Source organism: Oncorhynchus mykiss, chromosome 32, assembly GCF_013265735.2.
Source record: "Oncorhynchus mykiss isolate Arlee chromosome 32, USDA_OmykA_1.1, whole genome shotgun sequence".
Taxonomy (NCBI): domain Eukaryota; kingdom Metazoa; phylum Chordata; class Actinopteri; order Salmoniformes; family Salmonidae; genus Oncorhynchus; species Oncorhynchus mykiss.
The window spans coordinates 18,203,031-18,229,363 of NC_050572.1; the positions used below are offsets into that span (position 1 = coordinate 18,203,031).

General features: G+C 42.8%; 1 protein-coding gene across 1 annotated transcript in view; it reads left to right on the top strand.

Annotated features, from left to right (window-relative positions):
• Window positions 1–26,333, top strand: part of LOC110489398 (gamma-aminobutyric acid type B receptor subunit 2) — a 370,472-nt gene that overhangs the window by 340,602 nt on the left and 3,537 nt on the right. Inside the window, exon 18 of the mRNA XM_036970730.1 lies at window positions 2,383–2,500. Coding sequence (XP_036826625.1) covers window positions 2,383–2,500 — 118 coding nt within the window. The remainder of the gene's footprint in view (window positions 1–2,382; window positions 2,501–26,333) is intronic.

Here is a 26,333-nt window from a genome sequence, read left to right on the forward strand (position 1 = left end):
TGCACAAAGGAGATGTCCTAACCGACTTGCCAAAACTATAGTTTGTTAACAATACATTTGTGGCGTGGTTGAAAAACAAGTTTTATTGACTCCAACCTAAGTGTATGTAAACTTCCGACTTCAACTGTTTTCAATGCTGGTACTCTATTTATTATCTATCCTGATTGCCTAGTCCCTTTTACCCCTAACTACATGTACATATTACCTAAATTACCTCAACTACCTTGTACCCCTGCACATTGACTCAGTACCGGTACTCCTTGTATATAGCCTTGTTATTGTTACTATTTAAAAAATATTTTACACTGCATTGTTGTGAAAGGACTCATAGGTAAGCATTTCAAGGTAAAGTTGTGATCGGCATGTGACAAATAATATTTAATTTGATTCTGATATATTGATGACAACTACACCACAGTGGCTCTAGTTGTTCAGAACTACTGTAACCCAACCCCAAGTTTGCTGATTATTCAATGATAAGCTTCTGTTCAGAATGCAGGCTGACAGACGTATAATGGGTCAGTATATTCGCCATAAGGATTCAGCCACTTCATAGAGCAATCCACCACATCCACCACAACACATATCTCTGCCTGAGAATCCTCATCACTCCTCTAACTGCAGCCATCAGTATTCATGAGACTTCCTGGACTAAACGCTGTGAATGAGTGGCTGTTATGAGTACGACACAGTGTCAGCAGAGATTACAATCACAACTAAGCACGGGCAACACTTTCCGGAGATCATGAATATTCATCAGCACATGGTGTGGCCTGGTGGTGGTTGAGCGGTGGGGTTGACTGACACAAGGACCATGGCACCCATAATAGGAATTCCCTCAGTTGAATTCCCACAGTTGAACACGGCAGAGTTTGGTCTGACAATTGAGGAATCTATGGATGCCATAAAGGCTCTGGAGAATAACACAGAACAAGGTTATTGCTCAGGAGGTAGTGACTTTTCACAGTAAATTGCACTTTGACACCGTCCCACCGACACTTTTTTCAGAGGTGGGTTTTGCATTATTTTATTTCAACAGGAATATACAATGAATCGCTCATATGCAACCAAGTCCATATGAATCCATTATGCTGTCCGCTCCAGTAGCCTTTTCTAAGAGAAAAGAAGTACAAGGAGGCATCTTTCTTCCATCAGAGGGAAGTTATTTTTATCAAAATAGTTTCCACCTCCTCTTTAGATGCATATTGAGGACACAATGCCTTGGTGTGATCTTCAAATCAGGTTAATGTTATCCTAAGAGGTTAAAATCTGGGACAACTGAAAAGGAAGAAATTGACGCAAAAGGGGATAATTTCGGGCCTCTCCAGGTGCTGTTTGAAAGACTGATAAGGCTGTTGACTTTGATTCCAACCGTGTTCACACTCTCTGTCTGTCTCCGACGGTGATGACTCTGTTCCCCCCTGGACTGAAATATTTCCCACAACATCATGAAGCACAGCAGTCTCTCTCTCTCTCTCCATATCTCTCGCCGTCTCTTATCTCTCCTCATTTCTTTCTATTCATCTCACTCTTGCTTCTCTCTCTCTCTCTCTCTTTCTCTCACTCTCTCTTTCTCTCTCTGTATCGCTCTTTTTCTCTCGCTCTCGCTCTCGCTCTCTCTCTCTCTCTCACTGTCACTAACTATGCTACCAGCATGTGTTGAACACATAGAACAGAAGTGTTTTTCTTTGTTTGGCCCTTTTGATGTAATTGTCAACAGATATTGTATCATAACATGTAAGCTGTAACAGACACATTAAGATTTCTAAAGTCTTATGTCAATATTTTCATACTTAGCATTTTTTTTGAGAGAGTGCTTGACATGCATTGTGTAATGATACAGTGTCAGATGGCATGACATCCTTCAGTGGCCTTAGCTTCTCAGGTGTTTTCATCTGAACTAAAGAGAGAGGATATATACAGTGGGGGCATCCCAAATGGCATCCTATTCAGTGGTATATAGCAGTGGTATTCCAACTTTTTTTGCAAGAATATCTCAAGACCCCACCACACTCCAAATCTAATGGCACAACCTTAAAATCGGTACATTTTGATTTTACATCAACAAATAACCTTCAATTCATTATCATTTCATTAAACCAATCAATACATTTACTCAATAACATTTAATTTTTCAACTTATCTTTCGCAGAAACGTTTGTATATTCTCACTCACAATAATCTGCAATCAAATTTTTTGTGTGTACATTTTGGTGACCCCACTGCAGTTCCCACATGACCCCAAACGTTGAATTCCACTGTCAAAGCATGACTTTTGGAGTCCTATCGGGCCTTGGTCAAAGGTAGTGCACAATATAGGAAATAATTTTGTGACACAGCAAGCAGACTGTAACACTATGCTATCTCTCCGTGTCTTTGCAGAGGGGGAGAAATCGATACTGAAGAATCATCTTGAGCAGAAGCCTCAGGCGCAGTGGGGCTCCATGGACCCTTCCAGAATAAACAGAGGTCCTCTGGAGGATATAAACTCACCTGAACAGTGAGTTGTCCTCAAAACATCTCCCTTATTTTTTCTTCTTCCTGTTGAATTTTTCAACAAACTATACATCAGATATATTGTTACCACCAGCAGCACTGCATGGCAGTTGTTCTGGTAAGTTTGGAAAGCTGCCGCGGTCATCCACGTCTTCAAAGGGGGTAACACTCTAGACCCAAACTATTATAGACCTATATCTATCCTACCCTGCCTTTCGAAAGTTTTTGAAAGCCAAGTTAACAAACAGATCACCGACCATTTCAAATCCCACCGTACCTTCTCCGATATGCAATCTGGTTTCAGAGCGAGTCATGGGTGCACCTCAGCCACGCTCAAGGTTCTAAACGATATCATAACCACCATCGATAAAAAACAATACTGTGCAGTCGTCTTCATCGACCTGGCCAAGGCTTTCGACTCTGTCAATCACCGCATTCTTATCGGCAGACTCAACAGCCTTGGTTTCTCAAATGACTGCTATGCCTGGCTCACCAACTACTTCTCAGACTTCAATGTGTTAAATCGGAGGGCCTGTTGTCCGGACCTCTGGCAGTCTCTATGGGGGTGCCACATGGTTCAATTCTTGGACCGACTCTTTTCTCTGTATACATCAATGATGTCGCTCTTGCTGCTGGTGATTCTCTGATCCACGCAGATGACACCATTCTGTATACTTCTGGCCCTTCTTTGGACACTGTTTTAACAAACCTACAGACGAGCTTCAATGCCATACAACACTCCTTCCGTTGCCTCCAACTGCTCTTAAATGCATGTAAAACTAAATGCATGCTTTCAACCGATCGCTGCCTGCACCCGCACCCGCCCGTCTAGCATCACTACTCTGGACGGGTCTGACTTCGAATATGTGGACAACTACAAATACATAGGTGTCTGGTTAGACTGTAAACTCGCCTTCCAAACTCAAATTAAGCATCTCCAATCCAAAATTAAATATGGAATCGGCTTCCTATTTCGCAACAAAGTATCCTTCACTCATGCTGCCAAACATACCCTTGTAAAACTGATTATCCTACCGATCCTTGACTTCGGCGATGTCCAAAAACCTACTCAGTAAATTGGATGTAGTCTATCACAGTGCCATCTGTTTTGTCACCAAATCCCCGTATACTACCCACCACTGCAACCTGTATGCTCTCATTGGCTGGCCCTCGCTTCATATTCGTCGCCAATCCCACTGGCTCCAGGTCATCTATAAGTCTTTGCTAGGTAAAGCCCCGCCTCAGCTCACTGGTCACCATAGCAGCACCCACCCGTAGCACGCGCTCCAGCAGGTATATTTCACTGGTCATCCCCAACACCTACTTTGGCCGCCTTTCCTTCCAGTTCTCTGCTACCAATGACTGGAACGAATTGCAAAAATCACTGAAGCTGGAGTCTTATATCTCCCTCACTAACTTTAAGCATCAGTTGTCAGAGCAGCTTACCGATCATTGCACCTGTACACAGCCCATCTGTAAGTAGCCCACCCAACTACCTCTTCCCTATATTGTTATTTATTTTTTTGCTCCTTTGCACCCCAGTATCTCTACTTGCACATTAATCTTCTGCACATCTATCACTCTAGTGTTTAATTGCTAAATTGTAATTATTTCACCACTATGGCATATTTTATTGCCTTACCTCCCTAATCTTACTACATTTGTACACACTGCATATAGATTTTTGTATTGTGTTATTGACTGTACGTTTGTTTATCCTATGTGTAACTCTGTTTGTGTCGCTCTGCTTCGTCTGCTTTATCTTGGCCAGGTCGCAGTTGTAAATGAGAACTTGTTCTCAACTGGCCTACCTGGTTAAATAAAGGTGGGAAAAAAATGCAAAAAAAGATGGACCAATATAAGGCCTCAATCATCTTTCTTTCTTCACACACACACTATGTTTTACTATCCTTGTGGGGACCAAACAATTGATTCCTATTCAAAATCCTATTATCTAGCCCCTAAACCTAATCCTAACTCTAAAAGACCTGGGCAGAAAATGTTTATATTTTGTAGTTAATTTGAAAATGCCAACTTTTTAAATACTTGAGGTAGTCGAATATAATTTATATAGAGTTTCAACTAAAAGGCAACTATTTGATTTTCAAATACAGGTCTCAGAAAAACAAAGAATATTTGAAAGTATTTTGAATAACTCTCAGTAAACCAAGTGATGTTTGAAGGAATTTGAATACAAAAAGTATACTTGATGGCTGCCAAATATTTGATGAAGAACCAAAAACTACAACAGTTAGTTGAATTAGTCCAAATATATGATCATAAGCACATGATTTGGAGGGCTCTTAAATATGAATCTTAATATAGCCTGTAGCCTAGAATTAAATACATGAAGGACATGGAATCACCTCAAATTACAGTAAACCATGTTTGCAGCTTCAAAAGAACAAACAAATCTATTTTTATAATGTGTGACATAAGGTAATACAGTAACACTTGACACCAGCCATACTTGGTGTCAAAGTGGTTTCTGTATAGCACTTTGTGACATCGGCTGATGTAAAAAGGGCTTTATAAATAAATGTGATTGATTGATGGATAATAGCATTGAAGTGACTTTAAAAAATATTTTTCTTTAGGAATTGCAATAATCTACTACTACTACAAAGGTAGATCATTCAAGTGATGTTCACCATGTTTAAAAAAAATGTGTAGTAACTCTTTGATTATAACAATTGCAACATTGTTGTTACGTAGGACTTTGAAATGTCTTTATAATTGCATAATAATGTTATTACGTAAGTGTAATGAAGAACTATTCCTGTGCAGCAGTGTTACCTTTCCTGTCTCGCCTCCAGACTGTAGTCGGGCAGCTCAGGGGAGCCTTCACTTGCTAGCTCCAGGGCCAGAGCAATTTACGGATGCTCTGGGGTAATTCCGACATTTGGGGATCTTATCCGCTGCTAAGGATGAGTTAGTCTGGAATTCCTCTGAAGTAGTTGACAAATTTATTAAACTTGTAGACCATGTGGCAAAATAAAATACTGGGCTAGCGGGGCAAAAAGAGTGGCTCACAGTTCGGCTGCAGCTTAGCCACCACCACAATAGCATCAAAAACTAAAGTTAACTTACTACGTTACCCATAATGCACTTTAGTGGTTTAAAGCTATACCCCTACTTTATCAACAGTAGTTACAAAAACTCTCAGCTCATTGCTAGGCAATCAAAATGCTATTACCAAAGTATTATGTAACAACATGCTAATAAAATGTTTTCTCCAAAAGTAAGTACACTTTTATTATACAGGCACAATAAGTGTAATGTTAAGTGTCACTGAGAATGCTACAGTAACAGTAACAAAATATGTCTTAAGTCTTGAAAGGAAAGTAAATATCCCAAAACTGCCTTCTTGAATCAAATACAGCCAAGGTAGATTGAAAATCATGTTAGTTTGTATTCTGATTAAACTATCCCTTTAAAGATGGTAAAGTGTGAGTTTGAAACAAGAACACTTATCTGTACAAAATATAATTGGTTTGACTTAATTATGTAAACCTGAGGCGATGGACATTCAGGAGAATGAACATTCACAAAATGTTCAGCTATAAATGTATTGTATCAGGTATCAAGGTAAGACCCAAGTGCAGACTGTGTGACATAATAATGTTTATTGTAACAACAGGGGCAGGCAAATGACAAGTCAAGGCAGGCAGGGGTCGATAATCCAGAGTAGGAGCAAAGGTACAGGATGGCAGGCAGGCTCAGGGTCAGGCAGAGTGGTCAGGCAGGCGGATACAGGGTCACGACAGGCAAGGGTCAAAAACCAGGAGGACATTGAAAAAGAGAGGCTGGGAAAAGATGGGAGTTGACAGGACAAAACGCTGGTAAGCTTGACGACCTGCCCCAGACAGACAGAAAACACGGGTATAAATACCCAGAGGATAAGTGGGGAAGATGGGCGACACCTGGAGGGGGTGGAGACGAGCACAAGGACAGGTGAAACAGATCAGGGCATGGCAGTATTGTGTGTAGATCAAGTGAATAATTTAATTCCAAAATGTTATATATCAATGTTCAGAAATATTGGTAAATTAGCTTTTAATGTTAACAGTTTTTTTTCATGGAATAGGGTTGTTCGATGAGAAGACATATTTGTTAAAAATCTATCACTTTATGGTTTCATTTCAGAGAGACAAATAATCATGTTTTGCTGCAAAATGTTATATATCCGGTTCACTCACAGAGAAGTAAGACTGCTAGGTTGTACACAGTCAAATGTAACAAATAGCAAAACATTTTTAAAGAAATGTACAAATGATACATTTGTGACATCAATATTATTGTATTTTTTATCAATACAGTAATATGAGATCTGTATATAAATTATTTAAGTTTGGTTTTCAGTCATTTCGCAGATGCTCTTATCCAGAGCGACTTACAGTTAGTGCATTCATGGCTAGGTGGGCCTCCCGAGTGGCGCAGTGGTTTAAGGCTGTGCCACTAGCCTGGTTCGAGTCCAGGCTCTGTCGCAGCCGGCCGGGACTGGGAGTCTCACGGGGTGGCGCACAATTGGCCCAGCGTCGTCCGGGTTAGGGGAGGGTTTAGCCGGCAGGGATGTTCTTGTCCCATCGCACTCTAGCGACTCCTGTGGTGGGCCGGGCGCAATGCACGCTGACATGATCGCCAGGTGTATGGTGTTTAAGCAGTGCGGCTTGGCTGGGTTGTGTTTCGGAGGACGCACGGCTCTCAACCTTCACCTCTTCGGAGTCCGTACGGGAGTTGCAGCGATGAGACAAGACTGTAACTACCATTTGGATAATAAATGAATATATACAGTGACTTGCAAAAGTTTTCATCCCCCCCCCCCTTGGCGTTTTTCCTATTTTTTTGCATTACAACCTGTAATTTATATGTATTTTTATTTGGATTTCATGTAATGTAAAACACAAAATAGGTCAAATTGGTGAAGTGAAATTTTCAAAATTACTTGTTTAAAACAAAAAAAATGTAAACAACTGAAAATTGGTGCGTGCATATGTGTTAAGATCTATGTGTTAAGATCTAAATAAGATCTGGTGCAACCAATTACCTTCAGAAGTCACATAATTAGTTAAATAAAGTCCACCTGTGTGCAATCTAAGTGTCACGTGATCTCAGTATATATACACCTGTTCTGAAAGGCCCCAGAGTCTGAAACACCACTAAGCAAGGGGCACCACCAAGCAAGCGGTACCATGAAGATCAAGGAGCTCTCAAAACAGGTCAGGGACAAAGTTCTGGAGATCAGGGTTGGGGTTGTAAAAAAATATCCAAAACTTTGAACATCCCACGGAGCACCATTAAATTCATTATAAAAATTGGAAAGAATATGGCACCACAACAAACCTGCCAAGAGAGGGCCGCCCACTAAAACTCACAGACCAGGCAAGGAGGGCATTAATCAGAGGCAAGAAAGATACCAAAGATAACCCTGAAGGAGCTGCAAAGCTCCACAGCGGAGATTGGAGTATCTGTCCATAGGACCACTTCAAGCCATACACTCCACAGAGCTGGGCTTTACGGAAGAGTGGCCAGAAAAAAAGCCATTGCTTAAAGAAAAAATAAGGCAAACATGTTTGGTGTTTGCCAAAAGGCATGTGGGAGACTCCCCAAACAAATTGAAGAAGATACGCTGGTCAGATGAGACTAAAATTGAGCTTTTTGGCCATCAAGGAAAACACCATGTCATCACCCCAAGATCCTCATCCCCGCGGTGAAGCATGGTGGTGGCACCATCATGCTGTGGGGATGCTTTTCATCAGCAGGGACTGGGAAACTGGTCAGAATTGAAGGAATGATGGATGGTGCTAAATACAGGGAAATCCTTGAGGGAAACCTGTTTCAGTCTTTCCAGAGATTTGAGACTGGGACAGAGGTTCACCTTCCAGCAGGACAATGACCCTAAGCATTCTGCTAAAGCAACACTCGAGTGGTTTAAGGGGAAACATTTACAAAGCCCAGACCTCAATACACTTGAGAATCTGTGGTATGACTTAAATATTGCTGTACACCAGCGGAACTCATCCAACTTAAAGGAGCTGGAGCAGTTTTGCTTTGAAGAATGGGCAAAAATCCCAGTGGTTAGATGTGCCATGCTTATAGAGACATAACCCAGAAGACCTGCAGCTGTAACTGCTGCAAAAGGTGTCTCTACAATGTATTGACTTTGGGGGAGTGAATAGTAATGCACGCTCAAGTTTTCTGTTTGTTTTGTATTATTTCTTGTTTGTTTCACAAGAAAAAATATTTAGCATCTTCAAAGTGTCAGGCATGTTGTGTAAATCAAATGATACAAACCCCCCAAAAATCTATTTTAATTCCAGGTTGTAAGGCAACAAAATAGGAAAAATGCCAAGGGGGGTGAATACTTTTGCAAGCCACTGTGTATATAAAATAATAAAATAGCTAGGTGAGACAACCACATCAAAGTCAATATACTGGATACAAACATTCCATTCCATTTCAGCTAAGTAATGGATATATAGCATTTTGCAATGAAACCCATTTTAATACACATCCATGCATTAAGAATCTGAGAACAATAATATTTTACACACACATTAATTTACCCGTAAGGAATAAATACATTCTGATCAAAAATCACAAATGTAAAAAATGTGTGGATATAGCATTTTGGAACAAAACTCTTCAAATATGACTGTCAGATAGATTGGAATAGTATGTGATATTGTGTTGCTCTGTTCATTCTATTCCTATCTTCAACATGCAGTTCCAGATACAGCCCTGCCACTAGTTGAAGGCAGCCAATCCAAAGTTTCAGAAAAGTAGTCACTTCCTGAGATCTGTATTCAAATCTTTGTTTTAAGTAGTTTCTTTCTCAGATCTGTATTCAAATATTTGTTTTAAGTAGTCACTTCCTGAGATCTGTATTCAAATTTTTGTTTTAAGTAGTCACTTCCTGAGATCTGTATTCAAATCTTTGTTTTAAGTAGTCACTTCCTGAGATCTGTATTCAAATCTTTGTTTTAAGTAGTTTCTTTCTCAGATCTTATTCAAATAGTTGTTCCCCTGGATTGTTTTTTTTCTCAACAAATTATAGTTCAAACTATAGTTATCCCAGGTCTGAACCTTAACCCCAAACTCCTACCCCTAATTTCTCACCCTCACCCTAAACTTTACCCCTAAAATAGCCTAAAATAGCCTTTTTCCTTGTGGGGAATGACAAAATGTTTTACTACCCTTGTGAGGACTTCTGGTGCCCACAAGGATAGTAAAACCAAAAACACACATTTCCCGTCCCTCTCTCTCTCTCTCACACACACTCCCTCCCTCCCTCCCTCACACACACACACACACACGCGACTGACTGCATGTTGTCCCAACTCTTAAAATGTATCGGTCCAGAACACTCATAGCACACTCAGGTGACAAATAACGAACTACCTTCACTTATTATTCATAAACAGGCTGGGGAATGTCAACTTCATCAGAGAGGGAAAAAATAGTTTCATGCATCATTGAGAGCTCTTCGTTCCCTCCTCCTCTCCTCCCCTGTCCTCCCAGTTCTCCTCTCCTCCTATGTTCATCTAACTGGGACTGGATAGAGAGAACACATATGAAATAGAGAGGGAGAGAGAGCATGAGAACACGAGTGAGGACATGAGAACAAGAGCGGAAGCAGAAAAGGTGTAAAAGAGAGAGAGAGAGGGCAGAGAATGAGGCAGCGAGAACAACTCATAAGAGAGCTGGCCATCCCCCAAGAGAAGACAACAGAACAGCCCACTTCAGACCCCCACCACATGCAGGACAGACAAGACAGGACGCACCACCCCATCCAACCCCCCCCTCCTAGCACCCCCTGTCAGACCCCCTTATAGCCATCCTGACAACACACCCACACCCACTGAGGACACACAAAAGCCACAAATTGTGCTCCTAATAGACTCCAATGTAAAATTTGTGCTGGAAAACTAACTATTTTCTAAACAGAAAGTGGCTAAACTGTGGTGTCCAAATACCCGGCGTGTCCATAATTCACACAGGCACAAATTATCTGAGGGCCCAGCAGGAAAGGGTGGCCACAGCACTCAAGGGAGTGATTGAAAAAGCTTCTTCCACTTTCCCCCTACACACGTGGTCATCTACACCCTGCTACCACGAAAAGACATTCACCCGGCCACCATACAGGGGGTGAATGCAAGCATTTCCCATGACTGTGTGTCAACACCAAATGTTACCTGGCCCATCACTGCACCCTAGAGTTGGACAGCCTCTACGACCAGGTACACCTCTACAAGGTCACGGCCCCCACCTTCGCCAGGACCCTGAAAGACATTGCACTCAACCGCAGCCCCAACTCACACAAGAGCAACAGAGTGTTGAGCACCCCGCCCAAACCTGCAAGACTCCCTACCAGGTCTGCGAGACTCCCTCCGGACCTGCAAGACTCCCCCCGGACCTGCAAGACTCCCCCTGGACCTGCGGGACTCCCCCTGGACCTGCGAGACTCCCCCTGGACCTGCGGGACTCCCCCTGGACCTGCGGGACTCCCCCTGGACCTGCGGGACTCCCCCCGGACCTGCACTCAGAGGACCTACACCCAGACCACAGCACCACTAGCCACACCCCCACCAGTTGACAACCCCACAAATCAAACCCAACCACACCCTATATAGGCCCCCCAGATCAGGCCTATACCCCTCCTGCCCCCCACCCGTGCAGAAAGGACCTCAACATGACAGCCACACATATGCCCAGGACATGAGCAGGCAAGCCCCATCCTGGGACCTAAGAGGCATTCATCAGATGCTCTGCTCAAATCTAATGGTCCGAAACTAAACTATGGGAATAACAACACTGGACACTATGGTACACAAAGTTTTTACCATCTCATGCTGGAATATAGGTAATAAGGTCTGAGGCCATCTGCCATTGGCCTAAAGAGCAGAAACCCAGACTTCACCAAAGAAATTGGAAATTCCTACAAGAAACATGGTATAGATGAAATGGACCCACTAGCTGCCCTCTAGGTTACAGTGAGCTGGTAGTCCCATCCACCAAACTACCAGGAGTGAAACAGGGAAGGGACTTAAAATAGGGGGTTTGCTAATTTGGTATTGATCAGACCTAACTCACTCTATTCAATTGATCATATCAGGAGCATTTTATATATTGTTAGAAATAAATAAGGAAATGATCTCGACAGAGAACAGTGTCCTCTGTGTGCTACCTATATCCCCCCACTAGAATCCCCATACTTGAATGAAGACAGCTTCTCCACCCTAGAGCTCAACCACAGACTCAGGCACAAGTACTAGTCTGTGGTGACCTAAATTCCAGAACTGGACAATAACCTGACATCCTCAGAACACAGGGGGACAAACACCTACCTGGAGGTGACAACATCCCCTCCCCAATATGACCCCCTAGACAAAACTATTAAATCATAACTAACAAAAACAGGTCACAACTATGTCGCATACTGGGTCTGTACTTAGTAAACGGTAGGCATCGAGGAGAATCCTACGGTAGGTACACTTCAAATCAAATGAAATCAAATTGTATTGGTCACATACACATACTTAGCAGATGTTATTGCAGGTGTAGTGAAATACTTGTGTTCCTAGTTCCAATAGTGCAGTAGTATCTAACAATTCACAACAATACACACAAATCTAAAAATAAAATAATGGAATTAAGAAATATCTAAATATTAGGACGAGCAATGTCGGACAGGCATTAACTAGAATACAGGACATACATATGAAATGAGTAAAAGAGTATGCAAAGATTATTAAAGTACCAGTGTTCCATTTTTAAAGTGACCAGTGTTCCATGATGGCTCTTTAACAGTCTGAAGCCCTTGCGATAGAAGCTGTTTTTCAGTCTCTCAGTCCCAGCTTTGATGCACCTGTATTGACCTCGCCTTCTGGATGATAGTGGAGTGGACAGGCCGTGGCTTGGGTGGTTGATGTCCTTGATTATCTTTTTGGTCTTTCTGTGACATTGGGTGCTGTAGGTGCCCTGGAGGGCAGGCAGTATGCCCTCGGTGATGCGTTGGGCAGACCACACCACCCTTTGGAGAGCCCTGTGGTTGTGGGCGGTGCAGTTGGCGTACCAGGTGGTGATACAGCCCAACAGAATGCTTTCTATGGTGCATCTGTAAAAGTTTGTGAGGGTCTTAAGGGCAAAGCCAAATTTCTTCAGCCTCCTGAGGTTGAAGAGGCGCTGTTGAGCTTTCTTCACCACACTGTCTGTCTGGGTGGACCATTTCAGATTGTCAGTGATGTGTACGCCAAGGAACATGAAGCTTTTCACCTTTTCACTGTGGTCCCGTCGATGTGGATAGGGGGGTGCTCCCTCTACTGTTTCCTGAAGTCCGCGATCAGCTCCTTCGTTTGTTGACGTTGAGGGAGAGGTTATTTTCTTCGCACCACTCTGCCAGGGCCCTCACCTGTAGCTCATCTCTTGGCAGTGGTATTGTAGACTACTTTATCACCAACCTCAACCCAGAGTCTCTCAGAGTCTTAAGTCAGCCCACTGACATCCCTATCAGATCACAGCAAAATCACAGTCTACTTGAACAGAGCAATACTCAACCACGAAGCATCGAATCCTAACAAACTGCATGCTATTAAGAAACACTATAGATGGAAGGAGGGTAGTGTAGAAACCTACCAAAAAAACATCCAACTACAAATTCAATTTCCCCTAGACAACTTCCTGGACAAAATGTTTCCCTGCAATAGTGAAGGTGTAAACTTAGCAGTAGGAAGCCTGAACTATAAGTTTGACCTATCAGCTAATATACAACATTTGAATTCAGGCAGAAAACCTAAGACAACTAACAACAATGAGAAATGTTTGATGAAGAATGCAACAAACTTAACAAATTTATTTAGAAACCTATCCAAACAAAAACACAGAGACCCAGAAAACCTTAGTTTACGCCTTCACTATGGTCGAACAGTAAAACAATCTAGAAATACACTAAGAAAAAAGGAACAGCATGTTAGGAAACAGCATGTAAGGAAACAGCTCACTTATTGAAAACTGGAACACACTAAACAAACAACAACACAAAGAGCTATCTATCCAAAATGGAGATGTATGGATCAACCACTTCTCCAACCTTTTCAACCATATAACAAAGCACCAAGAGCAAAAACATATACAGTACATGATAATTTACAAAACTTAGAAACATCTATTAAAGACTACCAGAACCCACTGGATTCTCCAGTTACATTGAATGAACTACAGGACAACATGCAAACCCTCCACACCAAAAAAAAAGCCTGTGATATTGATGGTATACTAAACAAAATGATAAAATATACAGACCACAAATTCAAATAGGCTATTATTAAACTCTTCAGCATTATCCTCAGCTATGGCGTCTTCCCCAATATTTGGAACCAAGGTCTGATCACCCCGATCCACAAAAGTGGAGACACATTTGACCCCGATAATTACCAAGGAGTCAATAGCAATCTCGGAAAAATCCTCTGCAGTATCATCAACAGCAGACTCCAACATTTCCTCTGTGAAAACAATGTCCTGAGCAAATGTCAAATTGTATTCTTACTAAAATACCATACGACAGACCATGTATACACTATGCACACCTGTATTGGCAAACAAAACTAAACAAAATAAAAAAAGCTTTTGACTTAATTTGGCATTCGGATATGCTATACAAAGTGATGAAGTGTGTTCAGGGAAAAACATATGACATTGCCATTAGGAAAAACATGTGACAAAATCTATGTACACAAGTGTGTAGTTAAAAACACACAGATGTTTTTCCACAGGGCCATGGGGTGAGATAGGTATGCAGCTTGAGCCCCACCCTATTCAACATACTGTATATATCAATGAATTGTCGAGGGCACTAGAACAGTCTGCAGCACCTGGTCTTGGAAATCAAATGTCTACTGTTTGCTAATTATCTGGTGCTTCTGTCACCTAGAAGCATCATCTAGATCTTCTGCACAGATTCTGTCAGACTTGGGCCCTGACAGTAAAACTCAGTCGGACAAAAATAATGGTGTTCCAAAAAAGCTCCAGTAGCCAAGACAACAAATACAAATTGTACCTAGAAACTATAGCCATAGAGAACACAAAGATTACCTACCTCGGCCTAAACATCAACACCACAGGTAACTTCCACAAGGTTATGAACTATCTAAGAGACAAGGCAAGAAGAGCCTTCTACGCCATCAAAAGAAACATTGAACTCAACATCCTAATTAGGATCTGGCTAAAAATACTTCAATCAGTTATAGAACCCATTGCCCTCCATGGTTGTGAGGTCTGGGGTCCATTCACCAAAGATATATTTGTGTACAAATCCAAAACCCCTAACAATGCATGCAGAGTATAATTAGGAATGTACCCGCTAGTTATCAAAATCGGAAAAGAGCTGTTAAATTCTACAACCACCTAAAAGGAAGCGATGCCCACACATTCTACCACAAAGCCCTCACCTACAGAAATATTAAACTAGAGAAGAGTCCCCTCAGTTAGCTTGATCTGGGACTCTATTCATAAACACAAACAGATCCCACAAAGCCCCAGGACAGCAACACAATTAGACCCAGCCAAATTATGAGAAAGATAAATTATAACTATTTGACAGATTGGAAAGAATCAACCAAAAAAACGGAGCAAATTGGAATGCTATCTGGCCCTAAACAGAGAGTACATCGTGTCAGAATACCGGACCACTGTGACTGACCTAAAGTAAAAAAAAATCCTTGACTATATACAGACTCAGTGAGCATAGCCTTGCTATTGAGAGAGGCCGCCGTAGGTAGACAAGCTATGTGCACACTGCCCACAGATTGAAGTGGAACTGAGATGCACTTCCTATCCTCCTGCTAAATGTATGACCACATTAGAGATACATATTTCACACAAATCAAACAGACCCACAAATAAATTGAAAACAAATCAAACACTGACTAACTCCCATATCTGTTGGGCGAAATAGCGTAGTGTGCCATCACAGCAGCAAGATTTGGCCCGTTGCCATGAGAAAAGGGCAACCAGCGGAGCACAAACAGCATTGTAAATACCACCAATATGTCTTTGTTTATTTATCTTCCCCTACTATTCGTACTACAACAATTTGCACATTGATAAAACATTGTACAAAGCTGATAATATAACGCTTGAAATGTCTTTATCATTTAGAAACTTTTGTGAGTGTTTAGTGTTAGTTTGTAATAGTTTTTTGTTGATGATGTTTTGTCTTTTGACTTTTGTTTATTGTTTATTTCAACTGGAGAGAAGAGAGGAGAGAGAGCTTATGTATGTAACCAATGATTTACGGCTACGATTGGAAGCAGCACTGGCAGCAGGGCCTGAAAATAGACAGGAGACACTGAGCTATTCCCACTCCACATTAATGTTTGATCACATGGAGGGAGAGATAGAGAGAGGGTGGAGGGAAGAGCGAGGGAGAGGGAGAGAGGGTGGAGGGAAGAGCGAGGGAGAGAGAGAGAAAGATGGTGGAGGGAAGAGCGAGGGGGAGAGAGAGAGAGAGAGGGTGGAGGGAAGAGCGAGGGAGAGAGATGGTGGAGGGAAAAGCGAGGGAGAGAGAGAGAGAGAGGGTGGAGGGAAAAGCGAGGGAGAGAGAGAGAGAGAGAGGGTGGAGGGAAAAGCGAGGGAGAGAGAGAGAGAGTGGGTGGAGGGAAGAGCGAGGGAGAGAGAGAGAGGGTGGAGGGAAGAGCGAGGGAGAGAGACGGTGGAGGGAAGAGCGAGGGAGAGAGAGGGTGGAGGGAAGAGCGAGGGAGAGAGAGCGCAACATGGTCTCTGCAATTTGTATTATTCTGTACGCTGCATTAGGTTACATTATAACTGGAATAAAGATAAATAGTAATGTGATATTTTTGTCGGCACTAACTCCGCCATGGTTCACTGGACAAAGCCTATGGGAAATTAATGTAATTTATTTTTTGGGGGGGGTGGGGGTTGGGGATACACACCAAAAATAAGGTCTGTTGGAAACACAGGCTTAGGAGATCTTATATATTTTGTTCTATAAGATAATCTTCATCATCTAACAACACTGTTTGTGAATTTTTAAGCATGTATGTACAGTGGGGCAAAAAAGTATTTAGTCAAGCCACCAATTGTGCAAGTTCTCCCACTTAAAAAGATGAGAGGCCTTGTCACGGTCGTCCTCCCCTTCATCTGAAGAGGAGAGGCGAGATGGATCGGAGGACCAAAATGCGGCGTGGTATGTGTTCATCATTCATTTTAATACAGAAAACACTGAACACTGAAACCCTATGCAAAAACAATAAACAAAGTAACAACCGTGAAGCTAAATGCAAACTGCGCTGAAACAAGCAATCACCCACAAACACAACTAATGACACCTGCCTCTGATTGAGAACCATACTAGGCCGAAACATAGAAATCCCAAATCATAGAAAATCAAACATAGACTGCCCACCCAACTCACGCCCTGACCATACTAAATAAATACAAAACCAAGGAAATAAAAGGTCAGAACGTGACAGTGCGGACTCCGGCCGCAAAACCTTAACCTATAGGGGAGGGTCTGGGTGGGCGTCTGTCCGCGGTGGCGGCTCTGGCGCGGGACGTGGACCCCACTTCGCCATTGTCTTAGTCCGCGTCATTGTCCGCCTCCGTGGCTTCCTAACCATGGCAACTCCTCTCAATGGACAGAGGGGCAGCTCGGGACAAAGGAGCGGCAGCTCGGGACAGAGGGGCGGCAGCTCGGGACAGAGGGGCGGCAGCTCGGGACAGAGGAGCGGCAGCTCGGGACAGAGGGGCACTGGCGCCTCTGGGCTGAGGGGCACTGGCGCCTCTGGGCTGAGGGGCACTGGCGCCTCTGGGCTGAGGGGCTCTGGCGCCTCTGGGCTGAGGGGCTCTGGCGCCTCTGGGCTGAGGGGCTCTGGCGCCTCTGACTCCGGCAGCAGCGCCGGACAGGCGGGAGACTCCGGCAGCAGCGCCGGACAGGCGGGAGACTCCGGCAGCAGTGCCGGACAGGCGAGAGACTCCGGCAGCAGCGCCGGACAGGCGGGACCACCTGCAGGGAGGAGACAGAGAGACAGCCTGGTGCGTGGGGCTGCCACAGGAACCATCAGGCTGGGGAGACCTTCAGGAGGCTTGGTGTTAGGAGGAGGCACCTGAAGGACCGGGCTGTGGGGGAGCACTGGAGCGCAACCTTGGCACCACTTCCCCAGGCTGGACAACCACTCTAGCCCGGACCCTCCAGAGTGCAGGCACAGGTTGAACCGGGCTGTGGGTAAGCACGGGAGATCTAGTGCTTACTACACGCACCTCTCCCTTAAGCTCCATTCCCACATTCGCCCGGCATGAGCGGAGCGCAGGCAGAGGACGCACTGCACCCTCACAGCGCCCCGGAGACACAGCACGCAGAGCCGGTGCAGGATACCCTGGACCAAAACTGCGTACCGGCGACCAGACCCGCTGGCTCGATGCCCGCACTCGCATGACACTCTCGGGGGGCTGTCCTATAGCGCACCGGGCTATGGACACGTACTGGCAACACCATGCGCTTAACCGCATAACACGGTGCCTGACCAGTAACGCGCTGCTTATAATAAGCACGAGGAGTGAGCTCAGGTCTGCTACCTGGCTTAGCTCCACCCCTCGTGTGCCTCCCCCCCAAAAGATTTTGGGGCTGCCTCTCGTACCTGTCGTGCTGCCTCCTCATATCGCCGCCGCTCAGCTTTCGCTGCCTCCAGCTCTGCTTTGGGGCGGCGATATTCCCCAGCCTGTGCCCAGGGTCCCTCTCCGTTCAGTATCTCCTCCCATGTCCAGGAGTCTTGTGATACCGGCCGCTGTTGTTGCTGCTGCTGCTGCTGCTGTCGTCGCTGTCTGTACCACGCCGCTTGGTCCTTGGTTGGTGGGTGATTCTGTCACGGTCGTCCTCCTCTTCATCTGAAGAGGAGAGGCGAGATAGATCGGCGGACCAAAATGCGGCGTGGTATGTGTTCATCATTAATTTTAATACAGAAAACACTGAACACTGAAACCCTATGCAAAAACAATAAACGAAATAACAACCGTGAAGCTAAATGCAAACTGCGCTGAAACAAGCAATCACCCACAAACACAACTAATGACACCTGCCTCTGATTGAGAACCATACTAGGCCGAAACATAGAAATCCCAAATCATAGAAAATCAAACATAGACTGCCCACCCAACTCACGCCCTGACCATACTAAATAAATACAAAACCAAGGAAATAAAAGGTCAGAACGTGACAGGCCTGTAATTTTCATCATAGGTACACTTCAACTATGACTGACAAAATCCAGAAAATCACATTGTAGGATTTTTAATGAATTTATTTGCAAATTATGGTGGAAAATAAGCATTTGGTCAATAACAAAAGTTTATCTCAATACTTTGTTATATACCCTTTGTTGGCAATGACAGGGGTCAAATGTTTTCTGTAAGTCTTCACAAGGTTTTCACACACTGTTGCTGGTATTTTGGCCCATTCCTCCATGTAGATCTCCTCTAGAGCAGTGATGTTTTGGGGGTGTTGCTGGGCAACACGGACTTTCAACTCCCTCCAAAAATTTTCTATGGGGTTGAGATCTAGAGACTGGCTAGGCCACTCCAGGACCTTTAAATGCTTCTTACGAAGCCACTCCTTCGTTGCCCGGGCGGTGTGTTTGGGATCATTGTCATGCTGAAAGACCCAGCCACGTTTCATCTTCAATGCCCTTGCTGATGGAAGGAGGTTTTCAGTCAAAATCTCACGATACATGGCCCCATTCATTCTTTCCATTACACGGATCAGTTGTCCTGGTCCCTTTGCAGAAAAACAGCCCCAAAGCATGATGTTTCCACCCCCATGCTTCAAACAAGTGCCATTAATACAGGTAACGAGTGGAGGACAGAGGAGCCTCTTAAAGAAGAAGTTACAGGTCTGTGAGAGACAGAAATCTAGCTTGTTTGTAGGTGACCAAATACTTATTTTCCACCATAATTAGCAAGTAAATTCATTAAAAATCCTACAATGTGATTTTCTGGATTTTTTTTCTCATTTTGTCTGTCATAGTAGAAGTGTACCTATGATGAAAATTACAGGCCTCTCTCATCTTTTTAAGTGGGAGAACTTGCACAATTGGTGGCTGACTAAATACTTTTTTGCCCCACTGTAATTTAAAAAAGCACATAAAACACAAATGCTTCATAATTTCTAAAGATCATCAAGATCACACCTGACTGATGTTATAAAAAATCTCCTAAACTTGTGTTAACCTCAGACCTTATTTTCAGAATTTATCCCAAAACCCTATTCTTTCCCCATTCATTTTCCCCATAGCTTGGCTGAACGGTTTTAGGGTTACAAGCTGGTGAACTCTATAGCGGTCCGACAATATAATATGAGTTTGTGGACCTATAGTATCATTTGTCTGACCTGGCCGTACAATAGCACTCAAATTGGAGGATTTTAGTCAGGGTACGTAAACTAGGTTTGGCCTCAGGCCCCAAAAAATTCTGAGCTAATAGGCCAGAACATAATTAGTATATAATATTAGCACAATCAATTGGCCTACACTACAAATTAAACAACATTTTTAACACGTGATTAGTACATAATAAACTCAGTGACAATAATATAATCATTTCGATCTGATTACGCTCATAAAATCCCCATGTCTCTATTCAATTATTATTATTGTCTATTTTTCTGTACGTTGATTGGTGGGGAAAAACAGGTCTACGTAGCCAACTGGAGGCTACACTACTTTTGTAATGTCATCATTCGTTCAGAATAATTAGCTTGATACCAAGAGAAAATGTTGCTATCAAAAAGTATCAAAATTGAAGTTTCAGGAAAGAATCTACAGAGAGATAGATGTTCATCTTACCATATTTTGCAATGAAAATGTCGCTGTTTGAGGAATTCAATCTCAGAAGGCATTATGAATCTTCCCTTCCCGCCCCAGACAGAAGCTTAAACTGCAAGCTACACACACAGCTTTTTTGGCTGGCAATTTCTGTCACTTAAACGGGTTAAATCTGCAGTTACAAGGAAGAGGGAAAGCATTTGTGGACCGGCCTTTACTAGGAAGCTTGAGTGGTTCAATTTGGACTTGTCATCTGGAAGGCTACTGCACTTCAACACACTGAAAAACGACAGAGGGACCAGACAACTTCTCCACCAGGTTTGAAAACTACAGCACGCACAAGGATACCATTGCGTTTTTATGTAAACCTTTCACAGTCTGCCCAGGTGGAGAAGTCTCCTCCCGTGCTAAGAAAACGATACCCTCGCTGGATGAGGCCATAATTCAAACTGAGCTGATTGAATTCCAGACATCGAGTCATCTCAGGGATGTACTCAGGAGTGCCGAGTCCTTGTGTGCGTTTTGGGTGGCATGCTCAGGGAAATACAGCACAATAAAGAATCTTGCATTTCATGTACGAACAATGTTTAGATCGACTTACACCTGCAAGTCCGCATTTTCCTCTATGAACGCAGTGTAGATTGACGACAGCAACTGGCTTTTTACATAAGTCAACTGAGGACAGCCTGTGCATTCAAAATCACATCCATCTCACGCGACATCCACAAGATCATGTCCGAGGGGAAAAGCAACTTTCCCATTGAGTAAGTCACTTAGTGGCCTATATGGAAGTATTTAGGAAATACTAACATTATTGTGAGTGCTTTTCCAGAGATACTTAGGTCTCAAGCTGACAATATTTTCTGTTTGTTCTGTCGTTACTGCAGGCTATCCCAATACAGCCATTCAGATACAGACATCGTCTTTTTTTCTTTCAATTATTGTTTTATGTAGGATGCTACATTTTGGCCAGTTGCAATTGTAAATAGGCCTAATAAAACAATCCCACTTATATTAGGACATATATTTTTTAATTGTAAAAGATGCTGTTATACCTCACAGCCTACCTCAGCCAGTTAAGTTATTTTATATAGGCCTAGGCTATGTAACTTTGTGTATGTAAAATGTAACTTTTGCATTATTTAGGTAGGGTAACTTCCTTCTTGGGAAATTGCATTTTGTAGTTTTTGCATTTTGGGTACTATAATTTTTTTAAAATTATTATTATACATATATTTTTTATGTTCATAATTAATTTGTTTGGGCCAGATAATATTGTTGGCTGCCCAGATTTGGCTCGCGGGCCGCCAGTTTGAGAACCCTGATGTAAGTTATTGTGTGTCTTGTTGGACGTATAGTATTATGCGTCTTTCTCTGAGACCAGGAGAATTATGGGGAGAATTTATGTTGATGTTTAGGGGAAGTAAAACAACAAAGGTTGGGTGAATTTATGTAGCAGATAAGGTGAATTGAGGTGAATTTAGAATACGGGTTAGGGGAAGGGTTAGTTAGCTAAAATGCTACTGTTGTCCCCGACGTGACTCGAGCAACCTAGGGGAGAGCAACCTTTGGATTGCTACAGTCTCAGGTACGACCCATCCTCCCTACTTTAGTTTCTGTGTGGAGAAGTTTCCCCTAGATACTTTGGGGTCAGTTATGCATGGTTATTATAAGGTCTAGCTAGTCTATGAGGATGACAGGTTTAAAAATATATATATATACACAGTTGAAGTCTGGAGTTTACATACACGTAGGTTGGTGTCATTAAAACTAGTTTTTCAACCAATCCACAAATTTCTTGTTAACAAACTATAGTTTTGGCAAGTCGGTTAGGACATCTACTTTGTGCATGACACAAGTAATTTTCCAACAATTGCTTACAGACAGATTATTTCACTTATGATTCACTGTATAACAAATCCAGTGGGTCAGAAGTTTACATACGCTAAATTGACTGTGCCTTTAAACAGCTTAGAACATTCCAGAAAATGATGTCATGGCTTTAGAAGCTTCTGATAGGCTAATTGACATCATTTGAGTCAATTGGAGGTGTACCTGTGGATGTATTTAAAGGCCTACCTTCAAATTCAGTGCCGCTTTCCTTGACATCATGGGAAAATCTAAATAAATCAGCCAAGACCTAAAAGAAAAATAATTGTAGACCTCCACAAGTCTGGTTCATCCTTGGGAGCAATTTCCAAATGCCTGAAGGTACCACGTTCATCTGTACAAACAATCTGTATAAAGCAAGTATAAACACCATGGGACCATGCAGCCGCCACACCGCTCAGGAAGGAGACGCGTTCTGTCTCCTAGAGATGAACGTACTTTGGTGCGAAAAGTGCAAATCAATCCCAGAACAACAGCAAAGGACCTTGTAAAGATGCTGGAGGAAACAGGTACAAAAGTATCGATATCCACAGTAAAACGAGTCCTACATCGACATAAGCTGAAAGGCCGCTCAGCAAGGAAGAAGCCACTGCTCCAAAACAGCCATAAAAAAAACCTAGACTACGGTTTGAACTACACATGGGGACAAAGATTGTACTTTTTGGAGAAATGTCCTCTGGTCTGATGAAACAAAAATAGAACTGTTTGGCTATAATGGCCATCGTTATGTTTGGAGGAAAAAGGGGGATGCTTGCAAGCCGAAGAACATCATCCCAACCGTGAAGCACGGGGGTGGCAGCATCATGTTGTGGGGGTGCTTGCTGCAGGAGGGACTGGTACACTTCACAAAATAGATGGCATCAGGAGGAGGAAAATTATGTGGATATATTGAAGCAACATCTCAAGACACCAGTCGGGAAGTTAAAGCTTGGTCGCAAATGAGTCTTCCAAATGGACAATGACCGCAAGCATACTTCCAGAATTGTGGCAAAATGGCTTAAGGACAACAAAGTCAAGGTATTGGAGTGGCCATCACAAAGCCCTGACCTCAATCCTATAGAACATGTGTGGGCAAAACTGAAAAAGCGTGTGCGGGCAAGGAGGCCTAAAAACCTGACTCGGTTATACCAGCTCTGTCAGGAGGAATGGGCCAAAATTCACCCAACTTATTGTGAGAAGCTTGTGGAAGGCTACCCAAAGTTTTTGACCCCAGTTAAACAATTTAAAGGCAATGCTACCAAATACTAATTGAGTGTATGTAAACTTCTGACCCACTGGGAATGTGATGAATTAAATCAAATCTGAAATAAATCATTCTCTCTACTATTATTCTGACATTTCACATTCTTAAAATAAAGTGGTCATCCTAACTGACCTAAGACAGGGAATTTTTACTAAGATTAAATGTCAGGAATTGTGAAAAACTGAGTTTAAATGTATTTGGCTAAGGTGTATGTAAACTTCCGACTTCAACTGTATATCTTTACATAACTGGCATTTGTTTACAGAATTGGCTTGAAAAGCGATGGCTTTAGCAGGGAGGTGAGATGTGAGCTTTCACACCAAGCGGAAGCATGAAATGTTATTTTTTTCAGATGATCGATCCCCAAAGCCTGAAGAGCTGTGGTTTATGGGTCAGTGGAGAGGAGAGGAGAAGAGAAGAGGTTAGAGGAAAGGGGAGGAAATGGAAGGGGAGGAGAGGAGAAGAGAAGAAAGGGGAGGAGAGGAGGCGAGGGGAGGAGGAGAGGAGAGGAAAGGAGGAGGGGAGGGGAAAGGGGAGGAGGCGAGGGGAGATGAAAGGAGAGGAGATGGAGAGCAGGGACGAAAGTAAAATGGGATGAAATTAACTGCCCATTTTCACAGATAACACAAAAGCTAGAATGACGTAGTGAAGTCAGCACGTTCCATAAAAACAGACCAGTCTGACCACGTTTCGCCAAGTTATAAACAAAAAAGGGTTTTGATCAATGTACTATAAGAACAAAAAAACAGACCCGGTAATGTTTTTTGGTTGTAGAGTTGTGTTTTGTCAAAGACAGTACAGCATGAAGATTAAACTAAAGCTAAGCTAAAACTGCTTCTCCAATAGAAATCCCCGATCACACTTGTAAGCGATGTCATGTCATCTGGTCTAACGGTCGTCTCGCAATGAACTGCATCTGTGCAGGCCGTCAAATCAAAGGCACTCCTTTAATATAAAGTTGTTTTTGACTAAAATGAAAATGTGTCACAAAATTGGACATTGGCTCGAATCTAGGTTGTGCCTTTAGATTAAGAAAAAGCTTTAGGGGAATAATTTTTCACTTCTCTCATTAACTTCTCAAACCCCAAACCCTGGCCTGGTCTGTTTAGTCTGTTTGGAAAGGTACACACCTGTCAAAGGAATTATCCGTAGAGCTCCGAGACAGGATTGTGTCGAGGCACAGATCTCTGGAAAGGTACCAAAAAAAATGATGTAGCATTGAAGGTCCCCAAGAGCACAGTGGCCTCCATCATTATTAAATGGAAGACATTTGGAAACACCAAGACTCTTCCTGAGTTGGCTGCCTGGCCAAACTGAGCAATCAGGGGAGAGGGGCCTTGGTCAGGGAGGTGACCAAGAACCCGATGGTCACTCTGACAGAGCTCCTCTGTGGAGATGGGAGAACCTTCCAGAAGGACAACCATCTCTGCAACACCCCACCAATCAGACATTTATGGTAGAGTGGCCAGATGGAAGCCACATGACAGCCCGCTTGGAGATTGCCAAAAGGCACCTAAAGACTCTCAGACCATGAGAAACAAGATTCTCTGGTCTGATGAATCCAAGATTGAACTCTTTGGCCTGATTGCCAAGCGTCACGTCTGGAGGAAACATGGCACCATGCCTGCAGTGAAGCATGGTGGTGGCAGCATCATGCTGTGGGGATGTTATTCAGCGTCACAGAATAAGAGACTAGTCAGGATCGCGGAAAAGATGAATGGAGCAAAGTACAGAGAGATCCTTGATGAAAACCTGCTCCAGAGTGCTCAGGATCTCAGACTGGGGCGAAGGTTCACCTTCCAACAGGACAGCGACCCTAAGCACACAGCCAAGATAACGCAGGAGTGGCTTCGGGACAAGTCTCTGAATGTCTTTTGAGTGGCCCAGCCAGAGCTAAACCTGACAGAGCTTGAGAGGCTCTGCAGAGAAGAATGGGAGAAAGTCCCCAAATACAGGTGTGCCAAGCTTGTAGTGTCATCCCCAAGAAGACTTGAGGCTGTAATTGCTGCCAAAGGTGTTTCAACACAGTACTGAGTACAGGGTCTGAATAGTTTATTTTTATTTTTAATACATTTTCAAAAATTTCAACAAAAAACAGTTTTTGCTTTTTCATTAAATAACCATTTTAGAATAAGGCTAAAACATAACAAAATGTGGAAAAAGTCAAGGGGTCTGAATACTTTCTGATTACACTGTAGGTTTTATGTATCATGCTAGCTAGTCTTGGGTGTTAGCCTGGGAAAAGTTACAGGAGAGATGGGTGGGGTGAAAGTAACACAATGTAAACTGATGACTTGGAATAAAATAAAACTTAAAGCACAGCCCATTGTCTCTAGTTCATATTTTATAATGTTCGCAAAATATCAACAAGTGACTGAAAGTTAGAAAATTATACATGACATCATTAGAATTATGCCTTAATTGACCTGATGGATCAGCTTCTCACATAAGATTTTATCAACAGTTCAGTGGTTAAAAATATATATCTTTCTGATTCTGGTGGTCAATTACCTTATGTCAAGACATGGAAATGTGATAAGCATGATGAGATTTCCATTTGTGAAGAGAATGAAGGGGTTTATTCTATCAAACACAAGTAAGGCACATGACAAGGACATCTGGAGCTAAGCATGAGTAGGGTACGAATAGGTCTAAGCATGAATTTACTCAACGTAAATAGTGAAAATGATCTCCTACTACATTCCTATTAAAGTGAGATTTTATTCGGATTAATATTGTAAGGCAAAATTATTATTCAAATTGACACAAACATGAAATGATGTCTGATAGTACATTGGTTGAACGTAATGAGCATTACAAACCAGAAGAGACAAAACATGGAGATAAGACAGATATTGTGCACTTCTCACCAG